General features: G+C 45.4%; 1 protein-coding gene across 2 annotated transcripts; it reads left to right on the forward strand.

Moving 5' to 3' along the window:
• Positions 1-996: 996 nt before the first annotated feature.
• On the forward strand, positions 997-20,831 carry CCND1 (cyclin D1). 2 transcript variants are annotated; one of them, XM_074842558.1, is made up of 7 exons: positions 997-1,508; positions 1,612-2,631; positions 3,064-3,446; positions 5,245-5,460; positions 6,123-6,282; positions 11,789-11,937; positions 17,406-20,831. In XM_074842558.1, exons 3-7 carry the CDS (start codon positions 3,249-3,251, stop codon positions 17,559-17,561), a joined length of 879 nt encoding a protein of 292 aa, XP_074698659.1. In that variant the 5' UTR covers positions 997-1,508; positions 1,612-2,631; positions 3,064-3,248; the 3' UTR covers positions 17,562-20,831. The 2 variants fall into 2 exon arrangements, with proteins under 2 accessions (XP_074698659.1, XP_074698660.1); XM_074842559.1 differs by having other exon boundaries at positions 1,612-1,724.
• Positions 20,832-22,413: the final 1,582 nt, after the last annotated feature.

Genomic DNA, 22,413 nt, shown 5'->3' on the forward strand with positions numbered 1-22,413 from the left:
ATGCGCGCGCCCGCGGCAGGGCCGCGCGCACACACACACACGCGCACACGCGCGCCTCCGGCGGGGGTGGTGGGGCCGGCGGCGGCGGCGGCGCGAGGCGGGATGACATCATGAGAAAGTGCCGGCCGGGAGCGGCGTCCCCGGCAGCGGGCGCCGCGGGGCGGGGAGGGGCGGGGCGGGCAGGAAGGAAGCGTCGTCGGAAGCCCTCGGGGCGAGAGCGGCGGCGGCGGGTGCAGCGGACAGCTCCCCCCCCCCCCCCCGCCCTCCACCGGGAGCGCCGCCGCGGGCTGGGCGCGTTAGGCAGCGGGGCAGGAGGCGGCACGCCCGTTAAGCACGCACCCCGGGGCGGGCGGGGAGCAGCGCAGCCGAGGCGCGGGCACCCCGCGGGGCTCCGACCGGCGCCGTCCCTGGGCCTGAGGCGGCCGGTGCCGCTGCCCCGGTCCTGGGACCGCTGGGAGAGCCGGTAACGCGGGTCAGGCCTGAGGCGGGGACCGGGCGCTACCGGAGCCCCCCCTCCCCGTCCCGCCGGCGCCAAGCGGGCAGGTAGCGGCGGGGGCGGGACCCCAGCGGCAGGGGGCGGGCGGCACCGCCCCGCGGCCCGGGCAGGTGCGGGGCCGGCCGGTGCGGCGGGCAGAGGTGGAGCTGCCACCGGGGCGAGAGGGGAGCGTGGGGGGGGGCCCTGTCCCGGTGGCGGCGGCTCTGTCAGTTGTGACCAGTCCCCTTTTGTCTCGGCGGGACCGGGCGAGCCCCGCGCCGAGATCTGCCCGATCCGCCTGGTAACAGCCCGGCGCCCCCATTGGCTCGCGCTAATGGCCGCTTCCTGCGGCCGCGCCGCCCCGCGGGGGCTCCCCCGGGCCCCGCGCCAGCGCCGGCACCGCCCGCCGGGGAGCCCCGCGCCCCGCCGGGGAGCTTTTATGAATGAAACACCGGCCTCGTGCTGAAAGGGGGCGGGGGGCGAACCCCCCCAAAAAACCTCCAAGCCCACCCCAACCGGGAGAACGAGGATGGCGGAGGCGTGGGGCTGGGAGCAGGAGTCGGTGCTGCTGGGCAGGGCTGGGCGACCCGGGCGACGTGGCCAGGAACAAATGTTTGGAGGCAAAGAGCCGGCACAGGCTGGGCCCGGCTCCCCCAAGGGCTCTCCCTGCACCCCCAAACCATCCACTCCCTGGCGAGGTGCGGGGGTGCAGGGAAGTCAAACAGGATCCCCCCCAGTTCTGCATCATGGGCAGGCCAAATTCCAGTCTGGGAGTGCAGGGTCGTGGCGTGTTTCTTCATTAAAAATTAAAACCTCCCCGGCCAACTGAAGTTGTGAAAACAGAAGTGTGTGTCCCGTGTATGAAGCACAATAGCCCGGTGGAGTGACGTAGGCAGGGGACAGCTTCCTCGCTGAGAAACCGTCCAGATTTGCCCCACGGCCTGCGGCACGTGAGAGGAACCGAGATCCTCGGGGCCTCTGACATCCTCCTAATGGGCGAAGACAAAATGGAGACAAGCGGTCAAGCAAATGGGTAAACTAGGGAAGATGGGCAGATATTCCATGCAAAGAGATTACGTAAACACACAACAGAGCAACAACATGCCCTGTGATCTTTGGCACTGCTTTCCCCGCAGGTCATGCAGGAGAGATGCTCTGTGACACCACGACATGTCCACCACAACGTGTCCTCCACGGCCAGGAGACCCTTCTGCTGCCCCGCGATGCTGTCGCCAGCGCCGTGCCACCGGTAGGTGTTCCTGCTCTCGGCGCTGCACCCGGGTGATGCGAAAGCACCGAGGCCGAGGTTAATTGGAATGCTCAGGTTTTGAGGGGCGGGCAGGCAGAAGGCAGTGTGAACCCCAATTTATGGCCTTCACACTTCTCCCCCACTCCACGTCGGTGCAGGACAAGTCATGTCTCCCATGCAACAGTGCATTGGCTTCACTTTCAATATTCTCCAGCAGGCCCCAAGCCCCCCTATCAGCCCCTCGAAAAGTGAGGGGTTGAAAAGAGACTCTTTTATTAGAGACAAAGCAAAGCGAAGTGTTTTCAGGTACAGGCAGTTCAGCTGGGGAATGGGAGTTATTTACGGTGGGGCCCCGCGGTTGCACGTCACGCGTGGACAGGCTGTCCTGGTGGCGTGGCGTGTCGGATGAGGCCCCGGCAGGCTCTGGCAGCTGCCGGCACCTCCCTCCCTCCCTCCCCCAGTTCATCTCCCTGTAGGTGCTAGAGGAAGCTCTGGCCACCATTTTGCTGCTCTGCTGGGATATTTTTTCTGGGTGGCTGTGCGCGGTGGGGGTGGGGTGCCGAGTGCGGCCTGCCCGGCGTGCACCGCCGCTGACTGCGGCTTGGATTAGCTATCGCCTTGTCCCCTGCCACCTCTGCGCCCCTTTTGGAGGGTAAAACCTTTAAAGTGAAAGGAAAGACGTTAAAAAAAGAAAAAAAAAAAAAAAAAAAGGAAGAGAAGAAAAAGCACCGTCTTGGTAGATGAGGGGGAGACCCCAAATCATTTAAAATTCTGGTGTGCAGCAAAACCATCTAGGCTGGGAAAAAAGAGCGCTGAGTAAATGGGAGAAAGCTTTTCCCTTGGGATCAACTACAAAGACCGGGAGTTCAGGTTGGGAGCGCGCCTTTTTGAACGACAGCTATTGCAGGTACGCGTTGGTGACGGCAATAATAATAATTGATAACGAACACCGACACACTGGTACTGCCCTGCTCCCCCTCCCCGGCGCCCCCGGTAAAATAATACCAACCCAGTCTCCTTGTATTTATATCCCTGCGTGTCTGTGTGTGGCCTAGCCCCATTCATCATTTGGCTCCCACTGCAGAACTCGCTCCATTTTTAAAATTATGCATGATACACTGAAGAGACAATTTGGGTTTCCCCCACCTCTCCCTTGCCCTTGAAGAAAGCAAGCCCTTGTCTCATTTGCATTTGCATTAAAACCCTGCTCTCTATAAGCTAAGCAAAGGGGAAGGACTTGAAGCCTATGGGATGGCTTTAGGGCTCTGCCCCTTGCTTTTGGCTCTCTCTCTCTCTCTTTCTCATTCTCTCTCGTGCTTTGATCTCTGCTTAACAACAGTAACGTCACAGGGACTATACAGGAGAGTTTTGTTGGAAGTTAGAAAGTTTTGCAGCCTCCAGAGGGCTGTAGCGGCAGTAGCAGAAGCAGCATCCAAGGGACTCCTGGAAGGGGAAGAGAGAGAGCGAGCGAGCGACTGACTCAGTCCTGCTGCAGAAAACTGACTCGAGACGACGGAGGCAGACATGGAACATCAGCTGCTGTGCTGCGAGGTGGAGACCATCCGACGAGCCTACCTAGATGCCAACCTCCTCAATGACAGGGTGCTGCAGACAATGCTGAAGGCGGAGGAGACCTGCTCGCCCTCCGTCTCCTACTTCAAGTGCGTGCAGAAAGAAATCTTGCCATATATGAGGAAAATAGTTGCCACTTGGATGTTGGAGGTTTGTATCATGCGGGGGATTTTCTTTGCAAGCTTCGGCACCCAAATGAATTAAACCGGAGAGCTGCACCCCCATCTCCTGCAGCTCCCGGCCCCCCCCCAACCCCCCCCGAAATAAGCCCCGGCGCGGCACACGTTGCTCTGGCTTCGCAGACACCCGCGTGGAACGAGGGGACGCGGGACGGGGTTACGGTCGCTGCCGCCGTTATTGCTGCTTCTTTATCCCCGCTGCAGCAGGCAGGTCCCGCCGCGGAGGGGCGGCGGACGACCCCCCCCCCCCCCCCCCCCTCTCCTCGCTCCACGCCGCCTCTTCCCCCCCCCCCCCCCCCCCCCCCTTCCTTCCCCGGCCCGCGGGGTCGGGGGGTGCCCCGGCACCTTTTCCGGCCGTCGGGGCAAGGCGGTACCGGCGCGGGGAGCGCGGGGACGAGCCGCCCGGCCGTACCCCCGGTCCGCCGCCCCGCCGAGGAGCGGCCCCGGCTGACGAGCCCCCGGCAGCGCCGTGCGGGGCCGCCGGGAACCCCTGCCAGTTAATTTTTCCTAAGGATTTTATTTTAAATTAATATCCTTGTACACGTATGCAAGTAGCTGCCCGTGCCAGTATTATGCGCCATCTTTGTTCTTTTATTTGCAAAGCAAAAGTGTTTATTAATCGGGAGAAAAATTAAGAAAGTCCCGGGGAGCAAGCCAAGGGTGTGTGTTACGGGGGGGAAGCGGGGGAAGGGGGCCGGGGGAAGAAAGTCGGGGGCCGGGGGACCCCGCTGGGGCTGCGGGCAGGGGGACCGGCCGGAGGGGCTCCGGCATTTCTTGGGGGAGTTGCAGGGTGAAAGTTTCTTTGTTCAGCGCGAAGAGAGGCTGGAGCTGTGGTCACCCCTCAAAGGCATGCTTGTGCTGCGGCGGCGATCTGCAAGGTCGCCTGGGAAAAGCGAGTTGGAAAGGGCCTCGTCCCCTGGCGGGACACGTCTGGGGGGGCTCCCAGCGGGAGCCCCAGGAGCTGGGCTACATTTTCATGCCTTTTCGGAAGCCCTGGGCGCCCGCGATCTATTTTTAATTAATTTTTGAAAGCGCAGCGCCCTGCCTTGCTCTGGGAAATGTCGCGCCCGGCTGTGCTCAGGGCGAGAGAGGGAGACGGTGAATTTCACTTCGGGGGGTCTCCCCGGAGCCCCCCAGCAGGACCATCGGCACGGGGCTTGGTAAAGGACCCCCGCCGCTTCATTTTCAACCTTTTTTGAGAGCTCCAAGAATTTTTTAAATATTTTTAAATATTTTTTGAAAAGATGACGTCTGGGGAAATGAGGCTGGACGCCACCTTTGTGTCTCGACCAGAGAGGGGAATCGGCAGCACAACGGCGAATTAGATGAAAAAATAAAAGCGAAATAAATAAATCCCAGGGCAAGCCCGGCTCTGCACCCCATTCCCAGACACGGGCGCTTGCATTTTCATCCGCTTTTCTTTTTCTTTCCTTTTAAAAATTTCTTCTAGGGGGTGGAAAGATGGGGACAGACCTCCTCTTCGATTCTTCCCCCCCGCCCCCCCCCCCTTTTACCATGAATCGCCTACGGATTTCTACCACCACATTTCTCCCCACTTTGTCACTCGTGACTTTCTCTTTCATTTTCTTTGATGCGTCTGTTTTTCCCTTATTTATCCGTTTCCCCCAAATGCATTTTCCCCCTCGTCTCCTTCAACCTTGCCCTGCAAAGCCTGGGGGGTGAGGGGGGAGGGAAGGCGAGGGCGGCGGGACAAGCCTAGCTTTCGCCTATATTAAATTATTGTTCAACGATCTCTCTCCTTCTTCCAGGTTTGCGAGGAGCAGAAGTGCGAAGAGGAAGTTTTCCCCTTGGCTATGAATTATTTGGACAGATTTTTGTCGTTTGAACCCCTCAAGAAAAGCCGATTGCAATTGCTCGGAGCTACCTGCATGTTTGTGGCTTCAAAAATGAAGGAAACTATTCCTCTGACCGCAGAAAAACTGTGCATTTATACAGATAACTCCATTAGACCCGACGAATTACTGGTAATTTCACGTTTAATCACCTCAGGAAAAAAAAAAAACCAAACACAAACAAAACAAAAAAAACCCCAAACTAAAACGCCGATTGGGAAGCCGGGGGACAGGCGGGGAGGGGGCTGCCTCCCCACCAGCGGGGGTGCCGGCGGCGGGCGGGACCCGCTCCCCGCGGCCGCAGGAGCTGTGTCCCGGGCAGCGGAGCTGTGGCCGGCGGGGGGCCTGTCCCGGGGCCTGTCCCCGCTCCCCCGGCCGCGGCCCGCGGCTGCCCCGGCCGGACCCGCCGCCTCAGCGTGGCTGGGCGCGGCGCGGGCGCCCCCTGGCGGCCCCGCGGGGGGCTGCGGCGGCGGGCGCTTCGCGGCGGGGGGCGGCCCGGTGCCCCCCCGGTGCCCCCCGGGCCCTGCCCGCTCCCCACGGCGCCCTGCTCTCGCCCCCGGAGTCCTGCCCGCATCCCCCGGGCCCTGTCCTCGCCCCCCGCCTGCGCCGGGGCCCCGCCGCGGGAGCACCGCCAGCCCCCCTCCGCCAATCCAGGGAGCGGGCTCGGCCGGAGAACAGACTCGCCCAGCTGCGGCTAGTGCTGGTCCGACCGCGTGTGAGCGGAGCTAACCACATTTTCCCCTCTTCTCCTTCCTCTTCTCTTCTTCCCCCTTCCCTCCCTCTTGTCTTTGCAGCAAATGGAGCTGCTTCTGGTGAATAAGCTGAAATGGAATCTGGCTGCAATGACCCCCCACGATTTCATTGAACATTTCCTTACTAAAATGCCTCTGGCAGAGGACACCAAGCAGATCATCCGTAAACATGCTCAGACTTTTGTGGCTCTGTGCGCTACAGGTATGAGCCCTGCACGTTAAGCAAAGCGTGTTGCTCCCCAACACGCACCTACCCCCTGGCTTGTAAAGCTTCCCGTAGCTGTGGTCTAAAGTGAGCTCGCAGAGCTGTGGGGAGGTAGTTTAAGCCCCGATTATTGCCCCTTGTTTGCAGAAGGTGGATTACTTTGCAGAGGTAAGTTTTTTTTCAGAAGATGTTTTGCTTCCGAGTCGAGAAGGCAGTGTTGTCAGGGAGGGAGAAGCACCCCCCTCTTTGTAGCTTAGCCGTGGAGTCGCAGCTCAGCGTGGTACGATTTCTTCACCTCTGTATGTCTGGTTTTATGCAGGGGCTGCAAAAGGCTTACTGCCCGTACGGGGAATCCCTCCCCGTGTGGATTCATTCTTAAGACCGTTTTTAAAGGCGGAGGGAGATTTTGCTTGTGAATAGCTCTGCGTGGGGGTTTTAAAACTTCCCTCTTCAAGTTGCCTCTTCCCCCCCCTCCTTGGTGGCTGGTGGATTGAAGGAGGGCCACGCGGCACAGAGGCTTTCCTGGCACAGGACCGAGCTGCTGCCATCTGCACCCTTCGGACCACGTGCTGTGCTGAAGCCATGTGCAGGGCCAGCCTCCAAAGACACCGACTGTTCGCTAGGCCAGGTTTGCAGAGGCCTGATCTTTGGTTTCAAGGGCACTGTGCGTGCGTGCGCGCTGGTTCTTTGAAGTTCCATGTTTGCGTGTGGACTGTGTGTATGCATTTGTACATGTACCGGCTTTACCCACTGAACCCTAACACGTGGGAAGGAAAAAAAGTTTTAGAAGACTCTCTGTTCTCCAGTAATCTTAACTGTTCCCGCAGGACAGAGTGGAGGAGCAGGGACAGAAGTTCTAGAGGGAAGATACTGTGTTTAAACAAAACGTGTTCAGCGCGTTTTCTTTTAGTATGGCGAGATCAGTCCAGGAATGGCAAAAGAATAAGGAATGGCAAAAGAATAAGGAAGAAAAAGCAGCCAAAGCAAATGTTCTTTTGCAGTAGCACGTAAAGAGGAATGCCAGACATTCTGTTCACACTGATAAAAACTTAGTGTAAAGGAGATACAGTGCTTTAGTAAACGTTAATATTCAGTAGCAGTTGTGCTAAATAAAGAGATCTAGCCCGCATTTGTACTTGAGGTATCCACACTTGAAAACCTTGGTGGGATGTGTGTGGTCAATGGCACAAATTAATGTTGTGTAGTTTATCTTCCAGAGATGGATTTGGTATAAAAAGATTGAAGAGAGATTGCAGGCACTCAGAAGAAAAATCTTATTTCACAGAATTGGTCCTACTGCAAGGCCTAAAGATAGAATGACCAAGCCATAAAAGAGAAATTTATAAACACTGGCATTGCTCTTCATCTTGGGCCTAACATCAGCATAATGGGCAGTTCGTAAGTTAGATTGCCTGGAATAATGCTCGGTGTTCGGAGCGCTACAACCTTCAAACAGCCTTCAAACTACCTGCAGCAACATTTTGGGAAAATCAGACATAACTCTCCATGCCGGATTCTACCAGATAAGGCTGCTGCGACTCCGAATGCGTGATTTGCTAACTTTGAAGCTTCCTCCACTGTTAGCTAAAAAGAACAGCTACCCGGCCTCCCCTTTGGATATGGGGATGTTTAACCTAGGTTGTTGTGTTGGCAATGAGAGGGATGAAAACAAGAGTAGTTCAAAGGTTGGAGACTTGCTAAGAGTCCAGTACTTTGATCTACTGTCGGTGTTGTTATGTTTCTTTTAGGAAGCACATCCAGAGCCTTTATTTAACGCTGCTACACACCACAGCTGGAGAATGGATCAGTAAATGAGAACCATGTTCTGGGAGTTTTACGTAGCTTTTAAAAAAACCAGTGCTGAGCTCACCAGAATTGGGGCCCTCTTCAGCTCCCTACTGAAGTTGGGAATATTGCCTGGGGAAAGAGTGCTCAGGAAGGCTGCCACTAGGCTCTGTATTTTTATTGTTATTTTTGGATGTCAGGATTTTCTCTACCTCTCACTTTCCTCATGACTTCTTTGTTGGCTAGTGAAGATCACATGTGGCTTAAGCAGCATCTGGACTTTGCTTTGCTGTTGCTGGGTTGTGTTGTACTTCCCCTTGCCAAAATGAACCTAGATGGACTGCAAACGCGTTGTGCTGCCTGGATGCTGTGGGGCCCAATCCAAAGTCCACTGGAAACACTGACACTCGCTTAAGTGGCCTCAGGGGCAAGTGCAGTATATCTTTTGCTTGAAGTACAGCCCGTGTCCTCTACTGTAAAGGAGGGTCTCCTAAGAAGAGATGGCAAAATAATGCTTGCTTAGAAAATAAAGTCTCCGCCAGTTGGCTTAACAAGGTGAAGGCTGTGGAAGTGTTTGTAGATGAGTGTGTATGTGTTTGCTCCAGAAAGAGAGGGTTACGCTGCAAGGTGAAGTTGAGGGGAATTCCTTCTAAGCTCCCTCTTCAGTTGTCTGGCTAGTAGCAGTGGATTTGTTTGATTTGGTTTAGTTTTGAAAAATCCATTTTCACCAAAGGATGTCTTTGTGCTGTGGTAGGTTTGGGAGAAAAAGCAAAAAAAAAAAAAAAAATTACCAGGGGTTGTTTGAAGTTAACACATAATTGAGCTTAATGAATGGGGCTTTGGCATGGCCGAGCAAGGCAGGGAGAGCTCAAAAGGAAGCAGGCCTCTTTTGGCCCAAGTTAAGACCAGTGTTGAGGGAGAACTGCAGCTCTATACAAGCATAACAATGAATAGCAACAAATATTGGAGCTTCAGCATTTCATTATGTTCCTCTGGTTATCAAAACATACCAGGCTCCTTTTATATTATTATTATTGTTATTACTATTGTTGCTTTCCTCCTCTCCGATGGAGAAAGAAAGATCCCCCTTTGAAACAAGCGTGTTACAATTCTCCTATTCTCTGGCCTTTATAAAATTGGTAGTCTCAAGGTATGTGACCAGTTGGAACCTGTTGCATCTTGCAGCAAGTGATTTATGTTCGCAGTTTTGATTTGCCTCAATGAAAAGATTTTCATTCATAGCCCCCAGCTCTCCAGACGGATGGAATTGCTGCTCCATTTAAAAAGGAAAAGGGGTGACTCGCCTTGTTAGGAATTTTTTTTAAAGCACTGCAGCGCCTATATGCCTGCTTTGTCCTCCCTTCAGGGTGGCTGGCATTCTTCTCTCTCCTCCCCCTCCTCTCTCTCTCTCTCTCTCTCTTTTTAACAACGCTGAAGTTGTTTATTCTTTTTGGATGAAGTCTCAGATAGGCTACTGGGGATGTGTGCTTCAATTGATGGGGCCCCCTACCCCATTGTGGCTGTGTCAGGTCTAATTCATCTCACCGAAGCCCCCTTGTTCCTGAGCGCTCAATAGCGCAAGATGAGGCGATGGAGGCTGACAATGATGCCACACTCTTCACTTGGGGGCATCCAATTACAGGCGAGAGGGGCCCCCTGATTAATATGCTGAAATTAGTGGCCTCTGCCACAAATAATTCCTTGTTGAGTTGCAACAAAAAGGCAGTCCATGCTGCTTGTCTGGAGTGGTTATAGGGACAGACACAAACTGGTCATTTAAACTTCATTATCACTTTTCCACCTTGGAAAGAATGAGGGTGTGACTATGAATTCATGTTCTTGTTTACTGCGCCATTTAAAAGAAGAACGCAAATATTAATCCCAAACGTGATCCTGTCAGATCAGACTCATTACACTGACACATTTTGGTCATGTTTTGTTTGTGGGGCTCAGTAAATAGTGGCGCGAACGTGCTGCCACCGTACCCCTCTGAGCAACCCAATCTTGGTGGAATTCATGCTTGCCTACTGAAATCCCTTGTTTCTGAAGTCTACCTGCAACTGTGTATCAGTATTTCAGTTAGGGGACTGGCCTGGGCATGTGTATAGTGTCAGTAAGCAGTCTGGACTACTTTGATTTTGGGGAGTGACAGAAGCTTGCCAGAGGGTGGGTGTACTTCTATCCGCCTGGAAATGGGCGGATTAGGAAAAGGGGATAAACTATATTTATTTTAAGCACAGTAACATAAATGAGATGACTTTAGATCACGCTTGCCTTTTCACTGGCAGTGCATCACAAAAGTTTGGCCACAATTCATCGTATCAGTTTAATTTTGAAGGTTCATAGAATGCTGGGCGAAATGCCCCTTTGAAGGTGGGTATTGGTCAGGGCCACAATGGAGTGTCAGAGGTATATGAATAGATTCAGAGAGGGGACTTTCATAGAGTCCCAAAGTCTTTAGTTTCACTGGTAAAACATTTACACAAAAGTTATTTTATCATAATAAAGGAGATGCATGATTTAATACTTAAACTGTTCCACTGAGCCCTCTAAGCTGTCCATTCCTTTGATTTCATTCAAGGGTTTGACAGATGGTTTATATTTTTTCAACCCAGAGGAAGTTGTATTCTGATAAAAGCTGAAGGAATGTATCTCAGGTTCTTGTGTATAATGTGGCATTTCCCTTTCTTCCTCACAAAATTAGACGTTTACTTGTGCCACTTACTTCCTTTGTTTCTGACTCTCCTCCAAGGTGTACACTGCCACGGATCAAACACATTCCTGTTCAGCAGAAAGAGTCTTGGCATTAAAATGTGGATTATTCTTATTAAAAAACCCCAACAAAACAAAACAAAAAACAAACCAAAAACATGCTAAATGGCAGAGATAGCCCCTTAAGGAATCATGGGAGTGGCTTTGTGGAGAGACCTACAGCAATGCAGTCTGGAAGGGGGCCCAGCCTCTTGTCAGCATGGTGTCACATCAGAATGTAACTGATTGTCCGCCAATTCTTGGGACCCCCGTCACTTAGTTATGCCACATTTACATTAAATCCCTGTTGCCAGGATGGATGGCAGCCACTGACAAGAGACTAGGTTGAGACAAAGCATTTTTAAGATGAAACCTTAATTTAAATATGGATTATCTGCCTCCTGACAGGGTTAAGCAGTCTTTCTCTTTCTTTCTTTTTGTTGATGTTGTTGTTCATTAAAGCTATATTCCTTTGAATGTCAGTGCAAAGGTTTCTGCTTTAAAGGGCCTGAGGACTCCTTATTAGAGTGCACCTAGGATCTGACCATGCGAAACGCTTAAGAATGCGAACAGGTTTTCTCAGATGTATAGTGCCATTGACCCCAGTGGCATTATTCACTTTATTATTTATTATTCACAGTGGCAAGTATTTTAACATTTGAAGAATGGGGGGCCCTGCTTATGATAAAAATACCTCAAAGTGATGAATGGTCTCCCAGGCTTAGTGCTAGGAAGGGCTACTCACTGAAGTACAGATGCTCATGGATAAGTCTTTACAGGTTTGGACCTGTAACAGTGTGGAGCAGGAGGCACCTTTCTGCTCACGATTTCCCCTACCTTTTCAGATGCAATAGTTGGCAGCTGAATCCATGCTGGTAGAAGAGTGTATGTGTATGGGCAGGCTTCTCCTAAAGCAATCGTTTCAGTCTTTTTTTTTTTTTTTTTTTTCTCTCCTTTCTTCATACAGATATTAAATTTATTTCAAACCCACCTTCCATGATTGCAGCTGGCAGTGTGGTAGCAGCTGTGCAAGGCCTGCATCTGGGGAACACTAACACTTTCCTCTCCTATCAATGCCTCACACATTTCCTATCACAAGTTATCAAATGTGATCCGGTAAGTGACTCTCTCTCGGTTGATCTCCTGCCTTAGAGTTTAAGAATGAATGCCTGCTTACTGCATAGTAGCTAATCTGACAGTAAATCTTGATAAAAGTCAAACCTCAGAGTGGGGTTTTTGAACGTGTTCTCTTGTGTCCGTCCCAGTTATTTAGTTGTCATTATATCCATTAATAATCTGTGATTACTGCTGCTGCAGTTCACTGATAGGAATGCCACATTCAGCTCTAATGTTTGTTAGAGAGGCGTATCTGACAAAGCAAAGGAAACTGCATCGATTTAGGACATAGCAGAGGCTGTGTTTGGTTGTAGGTATTTAAACCGGGAGTCTATGTAAAACAAAACTTTGAAAATAAGACGAGGAAATAGTTACTGAGACCTCGTGGTATCTCTGACCTTATCTTTGACCATTCTTGAGGCCTTTTATTGTGCCAAGTGGTGTGAAAAAGCCCTTCTTAAAAGAGTTCTAATGATCTAATTTGGTTTATTACGTGCTAGACCTGCACAGTAGCTGGTATTGAATTCCTTTTCGGAACAAATGCTCGTCCCACGACTTTCTGACAAGGTAGATGGTCCTCACAGGACTCCCATTTTGCCCTGCAGCTTCCAGGAGATGCACATCAGTAACTAGTGAGCAATAAACCTTTCATGAGTGAATGGGCCAGGAAGGGAGCCTACAAGGAAGACCTAAAGTCAATGATCCATGTCATAATGGTGTGTGAAGTTGGGGCAGAGTTGAGCTTTGTTTTGTAACAATGTGGAAGACCAATAAATAGATGCTTTAAAAAGGTTCTTGTGAGGTCTCCAAGCTCTGGACAATGAGTCAAATAAAGACAACTCTGTGGTTAGCAGCATAATCTTTGAGATGCTGTTAAATTATTTTACATGTTAATAATTTAAATACATAGAGAACTGTACTAGTCCAGACACTGCAAAACTAGGTTTGTATAATTGGACTTTGTTGACAGGATTGAGTGATGTCTGGAAAGATGAATGCATCATAATTAATTATTCACAAAAGTATTTTACTTTTGATAGACCATGTGAAACAATTCCTGACAAATATGATAGCTTATTATTTTGATCACCTTAACAACGCCTCAGTATTGCGCACGTTATTTTTGCCATTTATATTACTGCAGCTAAAGTAATATGCATCCAGGGCTGAAATGTTAAATACTGTTAAGAACTTCAAATGCTGAAGTAAAATGCTGCTCAGTTTGGTATGTATGTGTAATGCTTTTAGTCAGTTTGTAAACAGTGTAGATATTTTGGTGTATGGTTGGCCACTATCCAGTGCAAGATATTTGAAGCAGGTACTGAGGAAAAATACTAGGCTCTCTATATGTTCTGACAGTATCTGATTCAAACATTATTTAATCATTCCTGATACAGAACATTAAAGTAGATTCTCTCACATCTTGGAGAACAACCGTATGTCCTTATGTGACTTGACTTAATTGATGACAGCGCTCTTTTAAAAGAAAAGAAAGTAGTTTTAGCAAGAAAGAGAATTGTTGTTTATTTTGTACTGTGCAGAGTCATTGAAAGGCCACATTCTGTATGACCCAAACTGAAATTAACAGCTTTAAAAGGAAGTAACACTCCAGCTTTCATTGCTAAATATATGTGTTAGAGCAGCTAGAGTTAGAAGTAAGGTTTTGGTATAGGTTGCTACAGAAAATAAGCATCATAAAATTCTATGTATGTATACGTATCCTGTTGTGTTTGTAATGGAATAAGGGAACAGCATCGTCCATTACTGTTGCTTTGAGTAGAGAAAATTGCTTGGTTTCATAGATAGCATGATCCCCTGCATAGAGAATTCCCCATAAGATGTGCCTATGTAAATCATGGTTTCGAATGCTATTCCTGTTATCTTATATGAAGTTTGTTACTCCACAGTGATGGTTCCCCCTGTCAGACTGCACAATTGAATACACTTTATATTGGATTGTCTTGAAATATTAAGAGCATGCATCATAACATGGCTAACATTCTCCCTGATTATCTATTAGCTAGAGCAACTGGTCTGTTGGATTTCAGGTTATATAATTACACTTTTTTACCTTTAGTCTCAAAGGAAGCTGAATCTAAAGTAAAATGAATATCACCTGATTGGAATTCCTTTATGGTTCATGTTTACGTTGGTAGGAGTCCAATTTCCCATTTTGCCTTTGATCAGGGGTAATTAGAAGTCAGATAATCACAATTAGAAGTCTTGGGCTGTCTTCCATCATTCTATTCTTGACCCCATCATCCAAACAGATTGAATTTTACCTGACATTCATTTCCAGGCCAGAAATTCGCTAAACTAGATTAGATTGGGTTTCCATGCTGTCTGTTAGTACATTGGAATTCGTCTCCTGCCTGCCCCTACTCAGAGGCACCTTCAGACATGTGCTTGTTATCCAGAACGGGTCAGGCAGTAACAAAGGATTTCCAAGCAGTTTCTTTTTTGTTGTTGTTTGTTTCCTTTAGTATCTGACCCTGGAGTCTGATCATGTCTACTGTGTGTGTTAAAGGTATTTGACCACATCAGTTAAACTAGCAAGTCTTTTTTTTTTTTTTTTTTTTCACTGAGGAGCTTAATTAATCCAGGAAGGGTTTATGACCTTGAACAAACTGTGGGCATTGAAAATTTGGGTAGTGAAGCAGAAAAGTTGTTGGGAGAAGTTACCGGAGTAATGCACAAGTTTTGTATTTGCTTTTCAGTGTTGAGAATGAAAAAACCTTTGGTGAGGTTGTTCTCAGTGAATTTTATATTTTGCAGTTACTTTTGCTAGCTCTAATACATTCCTGCAGACAAACTATTCATCTAATAGTCATCTGAATAAGAAATGAACAAAATGCCTAAAACATTAAAAAAAATGTTAATTAACTGTAGCTTAAGACACAGTCTGTTTGTAATACATTGTAAAGATCATGTTATAAAAAATATAGTTACAACATGCTGTACTTGGAGAATCTCACAGGAAAAAAAATACTCTGTGATCAAAAATTACCTTTAAATTATATAGTCCTATGTAATTATTCATGACTGGACTCTGGAGGGAGAAGAATAGGTATTTATAGAAATTCTTTTGAATGGTTTTAGTTTTCAGAGCTCAAACATGCTATACGCAAATGGTTAGGATTAAAAAAACAACACTAAACCCCCACCAAAAAATCCACTCCCCCAACCCCACCAAAAAGCCATTTTGCTCTGAAAATAAATTGGCTTTCAGTTTAGAACACTGAACATGCTACCCTGTTAAAACAGAATTATCCTCAAAAGTGCCTGGATTTGTAAAACCAAAAATACCTAAACCTGTATTCACGTACTACTCTTTCATACATCTAATTCCAAGTGTGACTGAGGTACGTGGTACAGGACATACAAATAGAAGCCTCTCAGTCAGGATGGATCCGTCATAGCTTGAGAAGGGGTGAAAGGACTTCATAGAGATCTTATTGTGAAGGCCAGAGGTATGTAGGAGCCAAAGGCATGATGACTTTAGGATATGAGGCGTTTCTTTTTGTCATTTAAAACGCTGTGTGTCTCTGTCAAGAGGAAATATTACACTAGGGTTTAAACCAGAAAAGGTCATAGGTTATGTGTTTTCAGTGAGCTGTAACTGATGGTCTGATCTGCTTAGAGGTAGGATTAACCTCCCTCTCTCTCAGAAAGGACTTGCAGAGAATTGTTTGCTTGGGTTTCTAATCTTATTTTACCCCAAATGCCATGTGCCCTTATTGGTGGCAGAGGAGATTCTTGTGGTAGTGGAATCAGTGAAAAGCTGGTAGATCACACAAGAAGCTTCTGAATGAAGGCAGAATTGAAACTGGGAAATAAAGAAAACAGCAGGCAGGTCACCCTCTCAGGAAAACAACATTCATTCTCAGTCATGCACATCCTAACACTTTTGACGGCAATTTATCATGGAAGACTGGGTTCACCGCAAGGGCTAACACATGTCATAGGTTAAATCAGAAAAGGCAATACTGAAAGGAAACTTCAAAGTCCTTAATACACAGAGTTAAATATGTTGGGGAAAAAGCTTACGATGTTTGTTATAAAGATATGAGTAAACAGCACGCTGGAAGAATTTTGGCGAAATGTCCTGTGATTGTTTTGCCCATTTAAGGCACCATTTCTGTGTCACTGCAATGGATGTATGTGGCTCTGAAGAACACAACCATAACTTGCAGAAAGTTGGACAGGTTGAGCTAACAGGCCTTCTCCAATTCTAATTGCTGTGGATTGATAAGTGGAATTGGATATATCTAGTCATGGTATGGTTTAATGCCTGGCGGAAGTTACCTTCCCCCACCACAGACAAGATCCTACTTGGTGCTTTATGCTTTTAATTCACACCAAAGTCCGTGCAAGCAGCGAGGCCCTTGCACCCTCCTGAACACTCATTAGGACTGTGTGTGCATTCAGCTCTGAGAAAATGCTTCTGAAGCAAGGGAAAGAGATCTCACCCTGACTGAGATTTCAAGGTGAATGCAGTAGCAAACTAAAAGCTTGGCAGCACTTTGTAATGCGTGGTTATGAAGCTGTGTAGTGGTGGTTCTGAAAGATCTCTCCATTTTGGGGTCATAGCCGGGTACATTCTTCTGTTCAGATGTTTTCTGAGTTAGAAATGAGTTATCTCTTAAGCTGCCCACTGCTGCACATAGCAGCAGTTGGCAGGCAACTTTGGGCATGGATATCTAAATATATACATGGCACTTCGATCTAAGTAAGAACTTCATATTATTGGAACTGAGCTTGGGAAAATCACTGTTTATGACCATCACTTCTAGTAGACTGTACTGCTGAAGCATTTCTGTGGTAAATCATGGACCAGCTCTGACTCCAGCCCAGTTTCATGTCTTTGCACCTCCCTCCACTCATTTACTTTTGATTGATTCACACTGCTGTCCAGTCAGACTGTTCCTATTTTTTTCAAAAGGTATAGAGTACAGTGAGGTAAAAGATAGTATGAATGGACTTTTACAGACCTGCTGAGTTAACAGTATTAACAGCACAGGCAGAAAAGTAGTAGTGCAAGCTACAGCATCTTACTGTGTCAAGTTCCCGCCCAGATTAGTTACTACATGTCTCCAAATTGTAGTGGAGTGTCCATCACATTCAGTTGTAGACCTATGGGCTGAGACTAGTAATAAAACGTCAGTCACGGCTTGTCCAGAGGACCATGCACGGAGATGCTCACCTAGGCCATTAAATAGAAGATGGCAAGAGTTACCTGCTGAAGTCTGGATCCAGACTAGCATCCTGCAGGAAGTGGGGTAGCTTGTCCAATCCTTTCACCATTTAGTGTTTCTCCTGCTCTTCACACACTCCTTTCAGTCTGCTGCCCTCCCAAATAACCTGATTATGTTTCTCTTGCTTTTTCAAGAAATGGTATTTGGTCTGTGATCTTACTGGTTTTCTAAAGGACTCTGGGTCTTTTTCTCCTTCCATTTAATCTTCTCTAGGATTGTTTACGAGCCTGCCAAGAACAGATTGAATCCCTCCTTGAATCCAGTCTACGTCAGGCACAGCAGCACAACATATCTTCAGAAACAAAGACTGTAGAGGATGAAGCAGACCTTTCCTGCACACCTACTGATGTGCGAGATGTGAACATTTAAGAGGACTTCTTCTAATGGGTTTGCTTGGCGAGAAAAGCAAAGAAAGGGCATCTGAGAAGGAATCAGCATCAGGATCTCCCCCCCAGAAACCCTTTTCTCCAGGACATTTTTATACCAGAAGGGAAAACCAGTCTTGTTATATTTTTTCTTGCTCTGTCTCCCTTCCATCTGTGACTTCAAACAAACAAATAAACAAAAAAATACCCCAAAAACTGTCTTAAAAAAAGAAAAAAATAGTATTTGCATTACCCCCAGGGGTTTGTGCTACAAAAATAGAGGATTTTATACAATAATAATCAACTAGTTTTTATATTAAAGTGTTCTTGTCTGTATGTTGTAAAAATAGGCATTAACACACAAAATGTCTCCAGGGGAGGTATTAGATTTGATTTCTTACATTTAAAACAAACCAACCAACCATTTTTAAAGTAGAAGAGGGTTTTTTTTTTTTAGATAGTAAATGAAATATTCTTTTTTTTTCTTTAAAAAGCATAGCTTTAACGCAGTTCTAGGCTTTTCTGTATCTTGCTTGCTTATGCATTTAGTCACTTTATAATTCATCTGTAAATGTTTATTTTATTTCCTTAGGTTTTTTTTATCCTCTTCACCTTATAAATGGTTAACATAACCCATAAGTTAGTGTATGTTAGGATGCAGCATTATTATATGTTAATCTTTTTTTGTGCCTGTGGATTGCCTGTGCATAAGGCATTTGTAGGGTTCCAGCTTAGCATTGTTGGGAAAGGCCAATGTACTACTCATACGATACTCTATTATAAAGAGAAACCGAAATAGTGACATAATATATTATATTTTTGTAATCTTCATATTTTTGTAGTTACCTGTGTAAAAATGCTGGTCTGACCCCACAGATATTCAGCCTAATTATGGTCAGGTTCAATCCACAGTTCAGTCTTTTTTTTTTTTTTTTTGTTTGTTTGTAATATTCTAAAACCATTCCATTCAAAGCACTTTCAGTCCATTAGATATAGGAAATACATTCTTTTATTGTGTGGGAATTTTTTTTTAATGGAATGGTTTGGAAATATATTAAGTGCTTGTTCGCAAACTTGGAATTGCAAAGCAAGTGCATTTAACTATGGTGTTAGAGGAGAGGTGATTTTTTTTTTTTTCCGAAGGTTGTGTTCCAGTGAGAGAAATTGCATTCACAAATTGCCAGGATATCTTCCTATCCTTTTCTATAGAAAAGTTGAAGTTTAGAATCCTTTGGTGCCAACTCATCTTTATAAATTAGGGGCCTTAAAGGTTCACATATAGGATGCATAGTTTAAGGATTGTCGCTAGATGTTTTACAACTGAAGGTTTTTAAACACTAAAATATATAATTTATAGTTAAGGCTAAAAAGAATATTTATTGCAGAGGATGTTCGTAAGGCCAGTATGATTTGTAAAATAATGCAATCGCCCCTTTTTAAAAAAAAAATCTTTCTACCCTTGATGTTGCAGTTTTAACACAGCTTATTACAGAAAAAAGGACACGCTTCAAAGAACAAACCCAAAACAAAGCAGTCTATTTGGCCCCTTCCTATACATTTTCAAAAGCAGTCTAACCATGAAAAAAACGCCATAGTTAATAGATATGAAAATTGGATTACTTGAAAGAAGTTCTTATTCCAGTATATGCCCCATTTTTTTATTTAGCTACAAATAGAAAATTTGCACATCTTGGCTATGTATCTTTTTATTATTATTTTAGAAAGTAGCTGAAGGGACGTGGACATAGCTGTTGAAGTTGATGCTCGAGGAGAATGTGATGGTGAAATGTATGTGAGAAAACTGCCGCTAAGGTGTTGATTGTAAAAAAACAAAACAACAAAAAAACAACAAAAAAAAGAAAAAAGAAAAAAATTTTAAAATTAAAAAAAAAAAAAGAAAAAGAGTAAAGAAAAGGAGTGGATGCTCCATTTTTATTGAGCTGCTATGGATAAATTCCCAGCATGGTTTGAAAAAAAAATTAACATTGCTTTTCTGTATCTTTGTCATTGTGTTTTGCTGCTATTTTGTGGATCAGTTTTTTTTTTTGTTATACAATGTCATATACTGCCATGTTATAGGTTTTAATTTTCTCATAGAAAATTATATTATTGACATCATTTTTTTGTAGATTTTTATGTGATCAATTTTTACTTAATGTGATTACTGCTCTATTCCAAAAAGGTTCCTGTTTCACAATACCTCATACTTCAGTTAACCGTGTCTAGACCAGGTTTTAATGTTCGTACACAGTGCCTCATAGTTCTACTGCAAATGGAAATGCATCGAACGTTATTCTGAATGGGTCTCGCGATTTGCAACTAGGTTGCATTAATTTAAAAACAGCAGACATTTCAGAAGATCAAGTAATGTCAGTTTTTTTGTTATGCATTTTATAAAGCTGGATTCTTTGTCTGATCTGGGGTTTATTATCATAGTAGTTTTAAGCTGTGTTATTAGCCACATTGATATATGAAAGGTGCATTATAATATAACTTTTGTATGCCACCTGATGTGGTTTCCCATCAGCTGGGACACATCATTTGGTATGATAGGTTATCTTCTGGAACTCTAAGTATTTTGTGTGTTTAATCTGTTATGATATACTAGGTTTTTTGTTTTGGGTTTTTTTGTTTGTTTTGTGTTTTTTTTTTTAATTATAGCATAATGCTAATTTAAAAAGCCTGTAAATCTCATAAATAAGCCAGCTAACAGAGTTGTATGCTGAAGAATAATCTAGCTGTTGCCTGTATGCTGCTAAACCAAAACAGAATTAGAACTCATTTTGAGGCAAATGCAGTTGAGATCCTACATAGTGCATAAATAAAGCATTGCAATGCTACTAGCAGTCGCAGGACCCAGGAGGACTGGATACATTCTGTCCAAATTTCAGGAACATTTCTTACTGCTTACCTCATAAAACACTTCTGTTTGTGGCATCTCTGTGTCTCTGAACCAAACATGATTATTGAGTTAGTGCTTGTTGGTTATATTATGTGTTACACTGAGTGGCAGTGTGTACTGCAAATTTCTTTAAAATATTGTATGTACTAAAAGGCCAAATCCAGATAAGTGGGTTCATGTGCCAACAGAGATGCTTTATTTGTCACATTATTATAACAATCTGTAGTAAGCAAGCAATTCAGATTTGTACATTTTTATATTGTACTTATTGGCATCACTGGTCTGAAATGCACATTTTCACCAACAGACCTGTAACAGACAAGTTTCCAGCAAAAAAACCTAAAGTCTAGAAATAAAATTGGTAAAACCCAATGTCTGCTTGTTGTGTTGGTTTTTTAATTGCCTTCATGAATGCTGAATGGCGGTAACTACCTGATGGAGTAAGTAAACCACATGACATTTTCTGGTTTTGACTCTCCATGCTTTTAATGGTTGCAATTCTGAAAACCTTTTGTTATTTTAGGAAACCATAGGCATTTTTAGCAATGGTAGGTGACGGCCTGTCACAGTAATGTGTATTTTTAAAGAAGCAAAACATCTAAGGTAATACTCAGTAAAATGCCATTTGGTGGTTCTTGTCAAAAAAAGGTAAATAAAGTAGGTGCTGGATGGTACAGAAAGCTTGTTTGTATTTATTTATCAGTGCAAGGTTTTGTGTCCTACAATACCTTTAAAGAAGATAGTTAATCTGCCACCTTTTCCATCCCTTCCCCTCATACACAGCTCTCGCATCTTACTATTATATCAGTAAGATAAGGAATAAACCTGAACAATGTAAAAGCCTACTAAAAATACGTAAAAAAGAATGAACCTAGGACAAAAATTAGATACGATTATAAAGTAAAATGATAAAAATTATAACCTGTGTTCCAAACTGGGGATGCACACCATTAATTACCAGAGCTGAACACAGCAGAAACAGCTTATTTTTAGTGGAGATGGTTAAGCTTCTAACCTATATATGTGACTGTTTACCCTATGAAAATATTTCTGCCTTAAAAAAAAAAATTCGCATAAAATGTCAAGTGCTTGTCTCTCCTGTCACAAATTAGAAATCTAGTGTCTGCCTCCCGAGTTTCCCATTGACTAAACATCACATTACAGCTGATTCTATGCAGTAAGTACAGCAAAGGAAATGAAACATGAAACTCTTAAGATAAGCCCTAACATGTTAATCATAGTCTAGTGCAAAGTAAGTTTGTCTTACTTTGTTACCAATAGATGAGTAACCATCTGCATCAGAAGAATCCCAGTATGAGCTTGTATTAGCTTGACAGTTTCCTAGCCATTTCAGACAGAAACCTGAACTGTGTGGCCTACTGTAAAATTGCAGCTCAGGTAAAGTAATATCAGTACATAGCGTGATCTGTAATGTTTTCCATTAGAAATGAGTAGCTCCTCAACATGGTCAAGTTACGCTGGTAGGCCACCGAGGAAGATTGGTATAGCAGTGAAAGGAGATCTGAACTAGATTCACAGTGACTTTAAATACAGATCAAGCCAAAGCTTAAACTGGACTCAGTCAAAAACTACTCATTTTTTCCACACAGATCTTTTACCAGTTTTCTGCAAAATTTCAGCATATTTTAAAGAAGACAAAGGGGGGAAAAAAGGCTCACTTTTGTATCAGATGGCTAACCCTTCTGATTTTAAATGTTTGAAAATTGAGTGAAGACATACTTAGGAAATCTTGATTTGGGACAAAAACCTTTTTGCTGATAAAAAAAAATAATGATTCAGCAAGTAATTTAAACATGCATTTTGTTGAACATAAGTGGGTTTTGCATTTCCTATCTGTTCTATAAACTAGTAGGTTTAAGCCCACAGAGTCAGCTCTGTTATTTATATTTTCCTTCTCTCAAACATCATCACTAAATGCAGACTACTAAATTTG

Source organism: Strix aluco, chromosome 16 (assembly GCF_031877795.1).
Source record: "Strix aluco isolate bStrAlu1 chromosome 16, bStrAlu1.hap1, whole genome shotgun sequence".
NCBI lineage: Eukaryota > Metazoa > Chordata > Aves > Strigiformes > Strigidae > Strix > Strix aluco.